Genomic DNA, 16318 nt, shown 5'->3' with positions numbered 1-16318 from the left:
GTAATCCTGATTGTTGTAACTCTCTTTTTTTTCTGACTGTATCTGTAATCTAATTACATTTTTTTGTTCTGTAACTTTACCTGATTATAGTTTGTATTCTAATTACAATATCACATCACATTAGTTCTGATACTCCCAAAGCCTAGTTACAAGCGGGTCAGAGCCAAAGTAGCACATTTTTAAATTAAATTATTTTTCTGCAGTCTGACAAAAAAAAAAAAATCTAAATATTGATTCTGATCATTAGAAAATGCAGAATATCGACCCAGATAATTGACCAGGCCAATAATCAGTCTTTCCAAGAACTATCAGTCAGATTTTATGTTAAATAAAGAGTAAACAGAGGAGACTTTTTTTTTAAATGGTACAATTTCTTATGCACCTTTGGAAAACCCAGGTTTCAGATCTGGATTGGGCTTTACGAGCTCGATCTTTTATTACAGATTAAGGAGATCCTGAGACGCTTTCAAATTACACTTAAGAGATGGTTGAGTGAACTTGAAGGTCTGATTAATTTTGCCAGTCATTAATCTGTAAGGGTTTACATGGCTATGAGATGAGCGTCCGTCTATGAGGAGAACCAGTGTCCCCCTGTAAGAAGCAGATTCCTAATTAGCCTCACATGGGATCAGATCATTTAATCTGCGATGTTCCAGGTAACCCCATTTAAATCTGTTGAACTGCACCCTCAGTACTTATACAAAACCTCCAACTATACTGTACATCTGACAATTCACATCGCTGAGAAATGACCAGGACAGCGACTGGTGTAAATCTCTTGTGTCCTACAGGCCTAATAAATCAGAATAAAGGCTAATCCTAATTTAACACCCCAAAATGTGATGTTCCTCGTACAGGAGCACACAGATGTCCAGGTTGAAGCGCAAGGCTGCTTTCTTAGATATGAAAATGTTGATTAGTTATCACATATTCTAGATGAAACTGTTTGCATAGTCACGATGCATGGATGAGGGATAGGTGATAGATATAATGTGGATGTCATTCTGCAGCTGGTGCTGCCCGGCTATAACAATGTTGGGCCCCTGCCTCCAAAGCCACTGTCTGATGTGCTGATCACAGGAGCATGCACTGATTTTTGTTGGTGGAAACACATCCAAGCTCAAACTGCGGTTATTTTGTAGATGTGCCAATTCTTTTTTTTTTCCCAAATAATGATTTAGTGAATCAGGCAGAAAATATGGACGAATGTTCTTTTTCCCAGATCACAAGGTGACTTTTTCACATGGTTAATTTGTCCAACTTACTTTACAAAAACCAAAATGTTTAATTTACATATAATAATAAACTAATAAAGCAATAAGAACATTTGAATATGCCAATCTGAACAGCTCTGACCAGTAAGTTCTGGCATTTAAAAGATCATAATGGAAACAGAGTGAGGGTTGCAGCCTCATCATCATACATTTTGATAACATTTGTGTATTTGTGAAGTAAATGAGAAATTATTAATGAATAACATTATTGAGAAGAATTATAGTACCATAACAAAACAAAACAAAAAAAAATGTGACTATGAATGTGTCTTTAGTGTTTGTTTCTTTTTCTCATGAAGACAATGTCAACACTTGTTTATGGTGAAAGTTTTTGTTTCCTGCAACTAACATTGTTATAATTTCAGATTAAAGTGAAGTATTTCTATAAAGAACGCGATGACGGTGCTGCAAAGTACACAAATGTTTCTCTGTATAGATAATATATATAATATAATATAGATCGTTATGTAACACGGGTGTATGTTCTATAGGCTGAAATGACAGTTTAAACCGCGAAAAGTGACATTATGTTGGAAACTTCCCTAATTACAGCCACACGTGATCACTTTGACAGAAGGGAGCGTCGCATGCGGACTCACTTTATCCTTCCGCCAGAAGCACTAAATAACTCGATTGTGGCGCTTTTACAGGTTAAAACCACTACATATGTCAATAGTTGCTCTTTGGCACCTTGTATGAATTGTTGGAGCGATATTAGTCGATGCTGCATTTGCCGGGTTTAATTAAACGGACGGACTACATCGTGAGTCGCGGTGGGATATTTGTTCTAAAATCCCAGCCTGCTCTACCTTCTTTTTTTCCTTCGGTGGAGGCCATGATGGGAGCCTGAGAGTTCAGCTGGAGCGAGAGGAACGAGAAAAAGAAGATGATTCCCCGGGACGGAACTGTCAAACCCATCTCTGCAGATTGCTAAACTTTGTATAGTTTATATACAATTAAGGTGGAGCCTGTCACTTTTTTTCAGATGTGTTCTTGGCAATCAGTCGATGACAATGTTGAATCGTTAGAGGCTTTTGGATCGAAAAAGGGGGTAGCATTAGCTATTGTTGCTAGCTAGCTGCGCTAGCTAGCTAGTTAGCTAGCGAGCTAGCTACGTCTGAGTGACTGGATACGGGTTTCGGGAACCGGTGAGTTCTCTGTCTTCTCGCTGTCAATCGCAGCGGCAGCGATTGAGCCATCGGCTCGGACCGTGTCTGGCATGTAAAGGTTTTTCCGAGGACAACTGCATGTATTTTATTCGGGGGTTTTTGCAAGACGAATTGCAGGATTGGGAAAGTCGGGCCTGCACGGAGGAGCAGAGCAAGGCCCGTCTTTATGATCCAGAGAAAGCCTTTCTAATCCTACCGACGGCCACGGCTAGCTCTGCTGGCTAGCACGTCTCTGCGAGGACCTGCAAAATTCAGAGAGGAGCCAGCGACCGAGAGCAGACCCACCGACTGCGAGACGCACGACCAATCGGCCAAGAGTAGAAAAACCTGTTTTTCATCATTTACCCATATAGACTCCTGTCACCTGCTACAATGGCTGCGATTATAAAAGAAATGGTCAGCCGGAACAAAAGGAGATATCAAGAGGATGGGTTCGACCTGGACTTAACATGTATCCTTCCCTGTGTTTCTAATTTCCACAGCACCCGGGACATGAACTAGTAATGTGTGTGATCGCTGCTCTGAGTAGGAGAACTGGAACCAGAAACGTCAGTGGAGTAACGTGAGGGTAGTTAGCTTCTCTGCTACTGAGCTAGCTGGTCAGACAGCGCAGCTTTGCTGTCACCCAGCATGTTTGAAAGATGGTGGATCTGTCAAACCAGCACGCATACATGTCATAGACATGTTATTGCTGGAAAACCCTGTTCAACTAGACACGAGTGTGTGTTTAAAATTTACGACAGGCCATTTAAGTTGCATGCCAGTAACCCAGTGGTGGACCTAGCTTGAGGTTGTGAAATTGTTAGTGGCATTAAGTCATCTTTTTTTTTTTTAACCAGTTGGTGTATGGAGGAAGCTAGATGGTATTCATATGTTGTATGTTCTGTATGTCAATGCATCTGGATGGTTTACATGTAGCTTCATTATATGGCTGGTTTCTTCATTGATGATGCAAAAGCTTGAAAGCTGATGACAGTCACAAGGTGAGAAAAGGTGATGGATTAATAGATTCTAGCAAATCCTTAAAAAAAAGATTTTTGAAAATCTTAATTTCCCTTCATAGAGATTTAAGAATATCTATTTCTGGCCCCTCTGCAGCACTCATTTCTCATCTGTTACCACTGATAATAGTTGACCTGGTTCCCCAGTGCAGTCTCGCTGCTACTTTCTACTCACTTGGCTGATGATAAACTAGATTAGCGAATGATGTGGTTGACCATGTCCAACGAAACGCAAAATGTAACTGAGAGTGGGTCATGGCTGTGCAGATGTTTGTGCACATGACTTTTTGTGAGGATGTCAAGCCACCAGTTCAGTCCTGAGGTTGATATTTTTGGTGTCAGAGCAGAAGTAAACGATTGATGAGTTGATCGATTCGATCTGCAACAGTTTCGATATTCTCTTGTTTTAACCTTACAAGTCACTGCTTCCGCCTTCTCAAATGTGAGAATTTGCTGTGTTTTTTTTAGTTTCGATGGGAGAGGAAAAATGATTCCCTTTTATAGACTGTGAAGAGGTGTGCTCTGGGAAATTGTGATAAAGCTTTTATCACTGTTTCATGCACTCTATAGACCAACTGATTGATTGATCTGATCTGAGATTGGCATTTGGCAGATGAATTGATCGTAAAAAATGATTGTAATTGCATTCCTATCTGGTCCTGTACAGCATCAGACAAGTTAAACGGGCCTTGGTATTTATGGCTATAATGTGCTCTGTTTTTAGCTTGAGAAACACGCCTAGCAATGATTGGTCTTTTCTAATGGAGTTACTTTGATTCAACACTGTACTATAGATGACATACTGAGCTGAATCCTGGCTGCTGGGATGCATGTGTGACTGAAGATGCTGAATCGTGTGCATCACTGTGTTTGATCAGATGCTTCTCACCTGGTTGTGTAATGTGGTAAAGCTTTTGTTGGGACTGTGTTGTGCCTTTGTGGAGGTGTGTAGGGGCACGCCACTCAAAAGTGGCATCTTTCTTTGGCTGATCTTGTTCAGATGTGGGCCCTTTCGAACCATGCCTTTTATTATTTTTGGCATGGTGTCTAAAAACAATATGGGCTCTCTGCAGTTATGTAATGCAGTATCACAGTTCTGGGAATTGCCCTTAAAATAGAGTTGCCAGTGATCTTGTATCAGTGTTGCTGTCTGAGTGCTCTCTCTCCCTCTCTTACCCTCTCAACCCACCACCTCTCCTTTGCTCTTTTTCTTTACTACTCCCACTCTAATTCTCCCTCCCTCTGCTTGCCCCCTTTCCTCTGCTGCTCTCCTCCTTTCCTGTCCTCCCCACCCCCCTCCTCTGCTCAGCGCTCGCCGGTTCCCACTCTCCCTTTTCCCCCCTCTCTCTTGCTCTCAGTTGTGGATTTGGCGTATGCATAGAGCTGAGGCAGGGCTGGCTCTAAAGAAAAGGCGTGCCTGAACGGCAAATTTTCTTTCTCTGTTTTTTTTTTTTTTTTTTTTTCTTTCCCCCTCCTACTTGGAGCTTCCGTCGGGGGTCCCGTATGTGCGTTTCCTCCCAGCTGCAGAGACCAAGCCCCCCATGCCCTGGGCCGAGGCTCTCCTGGGAGCTCTGGAGCTTTTTAAAAACACTTATAATAGTCTGACTGGGATGTCTCTGCCATTAGTTACAAGGGTTAGACTAGCCCATAACGTAGCATAGCAAACCAGTGTTTGGCTCCTAATTAGGTCTTTGAGACATGGAGATGACATGGATTGTGGCACAGTATGTGCAGAAAAGGCTTCCATGTTGAAAGATACAGGGAAGTAGCTTTGCTGAATGCAAATAATAGCATAGATTTGCTGTTTCGCTTGTTGAATTCGTCCTTCACTGCCTGTGTTGACCATACTTGAGCTGCATTTGGGCGCTTATTAAATTCCACCTCGAATTTTCGTGAAATTTGCCTTTTTTCCCCCTTGCTGAAGATCTTTGAAACTGCATTATTCTTTGTGTGTCTGCTTGTTCTGGATCTGAACATTTGGTCTACCAACAGTTGAAAAAGGGTTGTTCTCGTGTGCTTTTGCATGTGCAGGTACTTGCATGTATATGTGCACACTAGCAAAAGAAAAAGTTGAGGATTATGCCGGGCCCAGCCGCGCTCTCTCACCAGAGTTGTCAGACCGTGCGTGTCAAATCTTTCTGACCAGTTAAAAAGTGATTTGACTCCGGAAAAATATGGTCTGCTCAAACTGAAACAGACACATCCAATTAGAATTATTCAGCTTTTCTATTTTTGACACCGTGGCACAGGAAGTGTAAGAAAAGGTTGCCCTTTAGTCAGTGGTTAAAGTGTGAAATCCCACAGCTTATGGCGACAGGCAGACTTCAGTTACAGGTAGGCGTTGCAGCCGAGCCTCAAAGACATGCATGCCAACTCAATTATTCTTTTCGCTGCAACATGACACTGATGTGTGCCTTAAAGATCGCACGTATGTCGCCATGTAATTGGTCGCGACGTTTTCCAGCGCTGATATAGGCGGCCACGTTCAGTGATAAGGCAGCTAGGTGCAGCACGGGTGAGACATGCAGCCAGAACTTGCCGTGAAACCTTGTGTGTGTGTGTGTGTGTGTGTGTGTGTGTGTGTGTGTGTGTGTGTGTGTGTGTGTGTGTGTGTGTTTGCTGCTTTTTAAAAAATGTTTTATCTTGTCCATCATTCTGCTGCATGTGCAACCTGAAGCTATAACACAAAGGGTATTTGTTTCATGGTTGTTGTTTTTTTCTGGTTTTTTTTTTTTTTTTTTACCTGTGTGTCTTCTTGCTGCCTGCGTTCCACCTCACAGATATTCAAATTGGTCCGGCTGCGCTTGAAAGAGAGATAAGCCGAACATTTGCGATCATCCCAATATAACTTTGGGCTCTAAAAATAAATGCAGGTCAGGGAGCGGAGACTCTCCTCGTGCACCCACATGTGGGCCTGGCTTGTGCAGGAGCGCTGTTACTCCCGTCCTCGCTGCCTGCTTCTCACTGTCAAGGCCATCTGTCACAACACACCCACACCCCCTTGTAAGCGCCCCTTCCTCTGTGCTCCCATCTATCCATGGCTACAATGACACCCTCGTAGTGATGTTGGCTAAAACTTATTTTTATGATCTGCTGCTCATCTCCGCATTTCTCTAATTGTGCATAAGTGCCTAATTCTTTCTTGAGATAGTGAAAGAGCATTCAGTAGACATACTTTTTTTTTTGTTTTCGTGTCTGGGTTCCTCGAAACATTTCCTTGACTCCTGCCTGAACAGATATCTACCCAAACATCATTGCTATGGGCTTTCCTGCAGAGAGACTCGAAGGCGTGTACAGAAACAATATAGATGATGTAGTACGGTGAGTTCTAATGATAGAAAAGTGAGATGTCAGAGAAACATGTGGTTATTCTGCTCTGGTGGTTGATCTAATAAATGTACTCTCTATCTGGGTCTCTCTTGCAAACAGGTTTTTGGATTCAAAGCATAAAAACCATTACAAAATCTACAACCTGTAAGTGTTCCTCATAAACCTGAACTTCTCTTTGTGCACTGAATAACTTCCTCTGTGTGCGGTGTGTGCTAACTGGATTCTGTTCTTCCCATTTCAGCTGCGCAGAAAGACACTACGATGCTGCCAAATTTAACTGCAGAGGTAGGCTGATTTACATGTTCCTTAAAACAAATATCCACTGTGTCTTCTGCTCCGTCTCGTCTCCTCTGACCTGTCAACATTTTTTTCCCCCCGCTCTCTGGTTACATCTTTGCGTGGGCCTGCGACTCGTCACGCATCAGTTGCACAGTACCCCTTCGAAGACCACAACCCTCCTCAGCTGGAGCTAATTAAGCCGTTTTGTGAAGACCTGGACCAGTGGCTCAGCGAGGATGACAATCACGTGGCGGCCATCCACTGTAAGGCCGGGAAGGGCCGCACCGGAGTCATGATCTGCGCTTATCTCCTCCATCGCGGCAAATTCATGGAGGCCCAAGAAGCGCTTGACTTTTACGGGGAAGTCAGGACAAGGGACAAGAAGGTGAGATGTTAATCGGAGGCCATGTGTCTATGTCCGGCTATAGCTCATTGTTTTCCACAGATTTTTTTCAAATGAAGGAATACTCTCTTTAAAGCAGTCGGTCCCTGAAATATTGGCTATTTTTGCTTGAAAAGTGATTTTCTCCATCATTTTTAGTTTCAGCGCCACTTGAACACACACACACACATACAAGGGAGCATCATTTTGTACATTTGGGATCTTTAATCACCATTTCTCTCATTTCAGGGAGTAACGATCCCGAGCCAGCGCCGCTACGTCTACTACTACAGCTACCTACTGAAGAACCAGCTGGAGTACAAGCCGGTGGCGCTCCTCTTCCACAAAATGGTGTTCGAGACTCTCCCCATGTTCAGCGGGGGCACCTGCAGTGAGTCATGTTCAACTTTAACTCCAAACTAGGGCGTAGGCATTGCATAGCGCTGTTCAAACGGAACGAGAGCCTTGGATGTGTTGTGCACTGTAGGGCTCACCCACGCGGCAGTTCAGCACCATAGAACAGGAGGAGGGTCATCTACGGTAGAGTCCTGCGCCGGCGTGTTAAAACCGAGTGTGGCTGAATTCAGCTGCAGTATTTTGGACATTTTGAGTAACAAGGGCAGCTTCTTATTGATCAAGTCTTAAAAGAAGGCCGACTCAAACCTGCTTTTGAAGAAAAAAGATGACTCGCTTCCCGTCTGTTTGTCATAGAGGAATTTATTGCCTCATTAGAGGAAACAGAAATCGCCTTTATGATCTCAGGTATTTGAGTCATAATTTCAAAACAAATGTAGCTTCCTCAGAAGGACTACCTCCACAGGAGTCAGGCTGAAGTGCACAGTATTGAGAGGAATTACAATATGCACTGTTACACAATGTAGAGCTTTACAGCCCTGCATTAGGGAAGTAAACTGTACACTCGCACACCGGACAGCACACTCAAAAGCCACATACGCGTGAGTTTTATATGCTGTACTCGCACATGAACAGGAAGTCTCTATAAAAGCAGTAAAGGAATTAAATGTTTTGGTCAGTGATTTATTTCTGCATACAGTACCACAACCATCGGGTGATAACGCGTCCCTGTAGTTGGTTTCATGAGTATTTAAATATCATGTTTGCTCGGCGCTCGAGCGGTTTGACTATGTTGTAAAGTGGTGTGTTTGCAAACAGTTGTTTTCCCTTTTGTTCAGTGGCAGAGTGACACAGACACTGAAGCGGTCGGACTTTTACTTAATTTCCACATCCTCTAACATAAAATTTAACTTAAAGGGTATCTCCAACAATTTTACACATTGAAGTGCGTGCACAAGTCTTGGTGAGTACTACTGCCTATGTGGGGAGAAAAGATAGTATATCTGTGGCACCAGAGGAAGCTGCATGTAATCTGATAAATTGCATCGTGGGTAATGTAGGCACCAGGTTTTGAAAAGGAAGAAGAATGCATGGAATAAAAGGGCAATATCTCTGTTCTGCTTAATCGATTTTGATTAAAAATAATACTTATAATTATTAAAAATTAAACGTTCTAATGAGTCCAAGACTGCTTTTTTTGTGGCTTGTTTTTACAGATATACAGTCGTACTTTTCAAGACCCGTGAACACTCTTAAATGTGTAAAAGTGAAAGCGTTACCCTTTAAATGTGTGTGAGAAATTAGGTAGATAACGATGCCTGTTGACTTCGCAGAACAAAAGTTGTTTTCGCTGTCCATATTTTCTCAGCATGTTCGTGCTCTTACTTGTACATAGTAAACTGTTCTTGGTGGTTTGTTAGTTCTCTATAATCATCAAATTATCCTGTATTTCTGCTCAAAGGTGTCTGAGTCACATGATGTTGTGCTTTTCCTGCATCTGAATTTGCCCATTTTGAACTAACGGTCAGAAAGAAAGTTCCTCCTCTTCTTGACTTCTGTGGCTTTTTGAACCCTAACACCTGACTGTGCTCAACAGCCACGACTGTATTGATCCTTCTCTTTTTTTTCCTCCTGCTAAAAAAAAAAAAAGGCCCTATTCTGAGTTTGATGTCTTAACACATGTACACACACATCACCCTTTTCAGGCCTCGGGTTTGAGCTCATCTCAGTGATAACAGCCGCAAAGCTAGTTTGATCATGCTGTTAGAAATAACTTGCATTGTGTTAAATTCAACTGATGTTTGTGGTCGTTTTTGAGTCAGCAGCCTGAAGTTCCCCCTTTCTGTCCTTCCCCTTTGTGTCCCATCATGTCAAATGTTTAAGATGTACACCTCCACTTCAAAGCCATGCACTGTATGTTGTTTGTAGCTGCAGATATATCCGTAAATATTTGTGTGGAGCTCTTGTGTGTATGCCTGCTGTGCTGCTGTCAAGCCCCTGACAGGCCAGCCAGGCCCTGTTTGTGATAATCTCCTTCTTTCTCTCTAAGGGGACAGTACCGTTAAAAACAGGAGCGAGCCGACCCCTCAGGGCTTCAAGAAAGGGAATTGGCATTGGGGTAAATGAGCCTTTCATCCATTATTATTATTTCACTCATTTTGCTTTTATATGGCCCCAGAGATCCACCAGGCAGGAGGTAGACTAGCAGGATAGGACTAGCTTACAGGCATATGATGTCATCTCCAACTCCACCCCACCCTAACAGGAAGAAGGAAGGTTAAAAAAGTCTGCTGTATGCGACGTGTTGCGCTGGTCCAAGACCAAACCGTGACTGTCTATCAGAATAGGGTCCTCTGTCTCTGGTTCTGGGTCTCTTTTGGTGTTAGATCTTGTGGACTTTCTCTTTCTCCGCCTTTAATTTTAATATAATGTTTTGCACTCACTCAGTTGGTGGGGGATTGGTGATGGTGTGCTGTGCCTGTTTGTCAAACTCATGTAATAACACTGGTAATCCTGTCTTGCTCTCTTGATTGACTCCTCTTGTCACTCACAATTCTTCTTCTTCTTCTTCTTCTTCTTCTTCTTCTTCCTCTTCCTCTTCCTCTTCCTCTTCCTCCTCTTCTTCTCCTTGTTTTGTTTTGTCTCTTTTTTTTTTTCCCTCACAAATCTCATAATCTTGCTCCCGCCCCCTCCTCCCTGTGCCAACGTCGACACTCTGTTTGCAGATCCCCAGTTTGTGGTGTACCAGCTGAAAGTAAAGATTCACACGTCGAACCCCGCTCACACGCGGCGCGAGGACAAGCACATGTTTTTCGAATTCCCCCAGCCGCTGCCAGTTTGTGGAGACATCAAGGTGGAGTTCTTCCATAAACAGAATAAGATGATGAAGAAGGTTAGTCGTTTATGTGTGTGTGTTCATTGTGGTGTAATTTGCTTGGTGCTTGACAAATTTCTGTCGGTCTTAAGAGCTTATTTCAGCTGTTGATTGTCACAACCTCTGCTAGGTCAAAGAACAATCAGCAGGCATTTGACTGAGCATTTTCTCACTTAACTGGGTGCCAACAATTAAGCTTTTTTTTTATCTTAAAAAAAAAAGAAAGGTTCAGGCTGACAGAGTTTTATGTTTATTGCCAACAGATCCCATGAAAAGACCAAAACCAAAGCTGTCGGTTATTTTTTTCTTCTCTAATAATAGCTTATGCATCTGTGCCATAGTCCGCCAGTATTGTCCAAAAACTCTTGAAGGTCCCATATCGTAGAAAGTCCAGGTGTTGTAGAGCAGGGAAGACACGCCCAGTCCAGTGGACCACCATGGGACTATGGATTAACCATGATGTTTATCAATTTAAAAGCTATTTTTTAACTTGAGAAAGTCAATTTCTCAAGTAAAAGACTGAATATACGTCATTATAAAGACTACACTCCCAACAGTTCCATAATTGATGCTGTGCTGTATATTAGCAGCTCACAGAACCGACAAACTCTCCTTTCACACAACTGCAGCTGTCAGTGTGAGCAGACTTGTGATTCTCACTTTTTTCATACTTTTTCTGTGCGACCGTGTTGGTGACGTATAGAGTGAGATGATTTAGTTCATTGAGCTACCAATTGTTTATTACGTCAGTTATTACCTTCACATCATTCGGTGACTTTCTTGAAAAAAGAGTTATTTTAAATTAATAAACATCAAAAGTGTAATCCACGGCACAATTCAATTGTGATCAAAATATTGTGTCGCGGTTGACTGCTGTACAGATTTGTTTCCCACGGGGCACGTAAGAAAAGTCCGTACCTAAGCCCACAACTCTTATTCATAAACTGTGTCGTCAAGTGAGCCGTCAGGAGGTTTTGGCCTTGAGGTTGTGATGTCACAACTATACAGTCATCAGTCACGTGATGTGTGGTGGGTGGAGTCTGCTCAGACTTGTGAGAGCTGACCAGTCAGTGCAGACTGTGACTGTGTTGCAGCAGTAGACGATAGAGATGCACATATTGATCGGCCAGAGACTGAAATCATTTTGTTTTCAGCATCATCAGTCATGATCCGTCACCAGCCAATCAGCGTCAGATATATCAGATTCTGTGCTGCTCAGATTTACACACATTTTGGAGAAAATGCTAGTTATTTAAATGACAGTGTGATATTCTGAACACAATTGTATCTTAATCAAAGAAGACTACAAAAAGAGAGAAAATAAAAATCAGCAGGGCAGTTATTTTGTTATTATTATAGTAATAATGTTTCGTACATATAGAACTCAATTTCTCATTCCATATGATATTCGTTTAACGCTTTAATCTGTAAAGCACTGTAGGTGCTTTATATATTATTGTTGTTGTTATTATTATTGCATATGCTGCTCACAGCCTTCCCACTGGCGATTGGTGCATCTCCAGTGAACAGTATGAGGAAAAGGGTATTTTTGAACATAAAAGTCTGTAAACAGCTTCAAGTAGGCACCAAAAATAAAAGTATGAACTCACAATATGGCACCTTTTTTAAAAACACATCCATAATCCACACAGTTACACAGGTTGGCTTGGCATCGTCATCGCACTGTAGTTTATTTTGAGTCAGTCCCACATTGATCGTCCTGATGCTGTAAATACTCACCAACACAACAAATGTGTATCAAGCCACTGCTGAAAATACTTTGCAACAAAAGGTCTATTTACTCCTCTTTGAGTAATGTTTGCTAAAAAAGACAGTGCCTGAAGGCTCAGTAATTTCCTGAAATGGCTCGATGTTTTCAGGCTGTTAAGGAGCCTTTTTTTAAAAAATGAAACGCTTTTAAAGATTCACATTCTTCAGTAGAAACAAATGGGCTTGTGGCCGAGTGCACAGAGAGGGTAGAGAAGTCTGAAAGCATGGAGAGAGACAGACTTGTTGGTTTTGATTTTTTTTTATGAGATTTGTTGACAGTAAGAAAAGCTTTAGAATAACTTCAGCTCCAGACAACAGGTTTTAATACTCTGTTTCTCCTTCCATCACCTCCGCGCTCCAGGACAAAATGTTCCACTTCTGGGTGAACACATTTTTCATCCCTGGACCAGAGGAGAGCATGGACAAGATGGAGAACGGGGCGGTGAACAATGCAGACAGCCAGGCGGGGCTACCGGCACCGGGCTCGGTCCAGCCGCAGAGTGCTGAGTGCAGGGACAGCTGCAGGGACAGCGGCAGGGAAAGCGACAGGGACAGGGACTACCTCATCCTGACGCTCACTAAGAACGACTTGGACAAGGCCAACAAAGACAAAGCTAACCGCTACTTCTCGCCAAACTTCAAGGTAAAGATTTAATTTAGATATTAGCTGGATGAATGGATTGTTGTGCGTTATTGAAGCTATTGTTAAGCTAATTGCTTTTTCCTGTCAAATCAGTCTATTTGTATGGAAGGTTTGATAATGAGACGTGTTTATTATTTTTAATTGCACACACTGAAGTTAGTTTTAATTTGCTATTTCAGGTGAAGTTGTATTTTACGAAAACCGTGGAGGAGCCTTCAAATTCGGAGGCAAGCACTTCGACATCCGTCACCCCGGACGTTAGCGACAATGAGCCAGACCATTATCGATACTCTGACACCACTGACTCTGATCCGGAAAATGAACCTTTTGATGAAGAGCAGCACACGCAAATCACAAAAGTGTGAACTCTTTTTAAAAACAGGAAAAGAAGAAATTATACACCAGAAAAAAGGAGAAAACTTGAATATAAACTCAAAAGAAGAACCTTTGTCCCTTCCCTCCCCCAGACGGCAATAGAATATCATCATGTCAAATGCCAATTTTAGGGAAAAAAAGATAAATATCCTGACCAATATATTGTTTTTTATTTTTCTTTTTTTCTTTGGCACGGCCATGTACCATGTGCGAGGTATTGACACTGTTGCCCCATGGGAAAAGGTGCTGTAGCTATAAAAATGTATTTATATATATATGTATACAAACGTATATGTATATACATATATACATGCATATATAAACAAATTTTTTTTTGTGTCAAAGACAATGGAAAGAGTACCACAATCAGGAGACGGGAGTTGAAGTGTGGGAGAAGTTAGAATGATATACTAGGACTATGCTGCTCCTTCTCCTGTCTAAACCAAGGCCAGTGCTGCAGTCACTTTGTTTCACTCCCTCTCTTCTCCTCCTCCCCCTCCTCCTTCCTCCCCCTTCCTTCTCCTCCTCATCTTTTACTCTCCCTCCCCTCCATCCTCTCCTCCTTCCTCTCCTCCTTTACTGTGAATGCTTCTTGTGCTCTTTGCAGGCTGTCTCACGTGACTTTTGGTCTTTGTGCAGTGCAAACTGCATGCGGGCAGTGGGTTGGGGGTGGGCGGGGTTATGAAGAGGCTGTGATGATGTCTAAAGCATTGCCATTCCTGTTCCCACTGTGTATACGTTAAATTATGCAGAACAAGGCATCCCATGTAATTGTTAATGTTTTTTTTATCCTAAGATAATAAAAATATAATACACAAAACAGCAGGGAGACAAGTGTTTGCAATAATGTCAACACTACATTTAAAGGACAATGGTTATTTGCATGTATTGGAAATTGGCGTCCATCCCTAATAAATGTATGCAATGTTGTCTTTTCTTAAAGAAACCAGCTTTGAAATCTGTCTTCTGCGTGGGGTTCCCCAGTGCTTTGAGTCATGCTCAGAAAATTACATCAGCGGTTTATGTAATATTCTCCCTGCGCTGCTCGCAGTTAATGAAAATCATGCAGAATGAAAATGGATTTTTTTTTTTTTTTTTTTTTGGTGATACGCGGTTGTCATCGAACGGCGAGGCCAGTGCCGTCTTCAGCTGTCAACCGAAGCCGTAATTGTAAGTGACGGCGCCCAGCCCTTTCTGTAGCCAGAACTCGAGTGTGTGTGAGGTGAAGTCGGGGAGGAAAATGTGCACAAGTGTTGTGCTTGATGAGAAAAATGCTGTAAAGCAGGTTGTCGTCGTCAGTTGCAGCTGCTGGAGCTGTGTTAACAGTAACTTCCTGCTTTAAAGGTCAACGCTGCAAATAGCGGGAGGGACCTGAGGTAGGGAAGTGATGGAAGGATTATTATTAAAAGTTCAACTGAGGGCGAAGAGCCCACTTCAAACAAATAAGTGACTCAACCAGGGAGCCGGGCATCGATGTTAATCAGCAGCAGTTTGCTTATTTGAGCTTCAGTCGAATGAGAGCAGAGGTGGCAAAAGTGCAGACAGACTCTTTACTCAAGTAGAAGCACAAATATGTGCGTAAAAATGTAAGATTGGTAGAAGTAGAAGTACTTGTTAAACCTCTTTACTCAAGTAAAAGGAATCCACTCAGGAAATTGACTTTTTCAAACAGGTCTGTTAAGAAACCAAGAAAGTGAACGCTTATTTACAGAGCTGGGAGTACAAATACTTTGCTACTGTGCATTAGTAGATTTCTCAGCTATATCTACTCAACAGGAGTATTATTTTTATATTGCTTCCTACATTTTATTAATGTTATAACCACGTGAAGAAACAGTGAGGGAGACTGTAATTTGGAAAAAAGGAGTGTTCATATCTGCCTCTGCATTTTCTAATTTTCACATACTTTTTGCTGTGCTTGGGACGATTCACAGAGCCAAAATGTTGGTAGTCGACATCCCAGGAATGAGACTCAAGACTCCTGGAGTGTCTGTACTTCTACTTGAGTAAAGAGTGTGTGTACTGTTGCCACTTCTGAGTCGAAGTAAGAAAGTACAGGCTGTGAAATGTACTCGTAGAAAGTATCCCATCTATTGGTGCAAAGCTAAATGAACCTGAACAGCTTTTTCTCCACATTTTCGTCTCCTTCTCAGTCTATTTTGGTCCCGTTTCATCTTGCTACGTCTGGCGTGAGTGATATTCACTGATTTGGTTGAAATAAGTCTTGTGATGTTCAGAAGGCGGCATACAATGACGCAAAATAAATGTATGTGATCATTTGAAGCCTGGTTTTAAAATGTAAGAAGTAGAAAGCAGACATTTGTCTAAATTATGTGGAGAGTAAAAGTAAAAAAGTTGTCAGATAGCTTAAAAAAATCTACTAGTATTCTTTATGCTTCCTTAACAGATCGGTTTGAGACTTCTTGTGTTAACAGCCCATTTCCTGAACTGATTGCAAAGCAAACTGACCCTTGAACTCTGATTAAAAAAAAAAAAAAAAACATTTGCGCACCAAACAGCAGCCTGACCTCATACCAAACCGTCAGTGTTGCATGGAGAGTGACTGCCGCTGGTTAATCAAGGCTTCTCCACATGAAATGAGCAGAGGAAGGAAAAAGGCTACCAGCCCAGGAGGGAGGAGCGCGAGGCCTCGGGTAGACGAGCCTTCTCTCTCCGAGCTCGCAGGCTTGTGTGTGTGTGTGTGTGTGTGTGTGTGTGTGTGTGTGTGTGTGTGTGTGTGTGTGTGTGTGTGTGTGTGTCACTCCCCAAATGAAAGAGTAACAGGATTAACGAGCATGTCGCTGTGATAGGAGAGCAGAGAGTGGCAAGACCCTGGCTAAAGCATGGCCCAGTCTCCTGATAATAA

The 16318-nt window shown here is 42.3% G+C and overlaps 1 protein-coding gene across 2 annotated transcripts; it reads left to right on the top strand.

The window, feature by feature from the left end:
* Nucleotides 1-2084: 2084 nt before the first annotated feature.
* ptena (phosphatase and tensin homolog A) lies at nt 2085-14398 on the top strand. 2 transcript variants are annotated; one of them, XM_037123971.1, is made up of 10 exons: nt 2086-2894; nt 6681-6765; nt 6874-6918; nt 7016-7059; nt 7200-7438; nt 7685-7826; nt 9840-9908; nt 10516-10682; nt 12796-13077; nt 13257-14398. In XM_037123971.1, the coding sequence occupies exons 1-10, from the start codon at nt 2816-2818 to the stop codon at nt 13440-13442; spliced, it is 1338 nt and encodes a 445-aa protein (XP_036979866.1). In that variant the 5' UTR covers nt 2086-2815; the 3' UTR covers nt 13443-14398. The 2 variants fall into 2 exon arrangements, with proteins under 2 accessions (XP_036979867.1, XP_036979866.1); XM_037123972.1 differs by lacking the exon at nt 9840-9908 and having other exon boundaries at nt 2085-2894.
* The last annotated feature ends 1920 nt before the right edge of the window (nt 14399-16318 follow it).

Source organism: Acanthopagrus latus, chromosome 15 (assembly GCF_904848185.1).
Source record: "Acanthopagrus latus isolate v.2019 chromosome 15, fAcaLat1.1, whole genome shotgun sequence".
Lineage (NCBI taxonomy): Eukaryota > Metazoa > Chordata > Actinopteri > Spariformes > Sparidae > Acanthopagrus > Acanthopagrus latus.
Note: the sequence above shows the minus strand (reverse complement) of the source record. Positions and strands in the feature narration are given on the sequence as shown.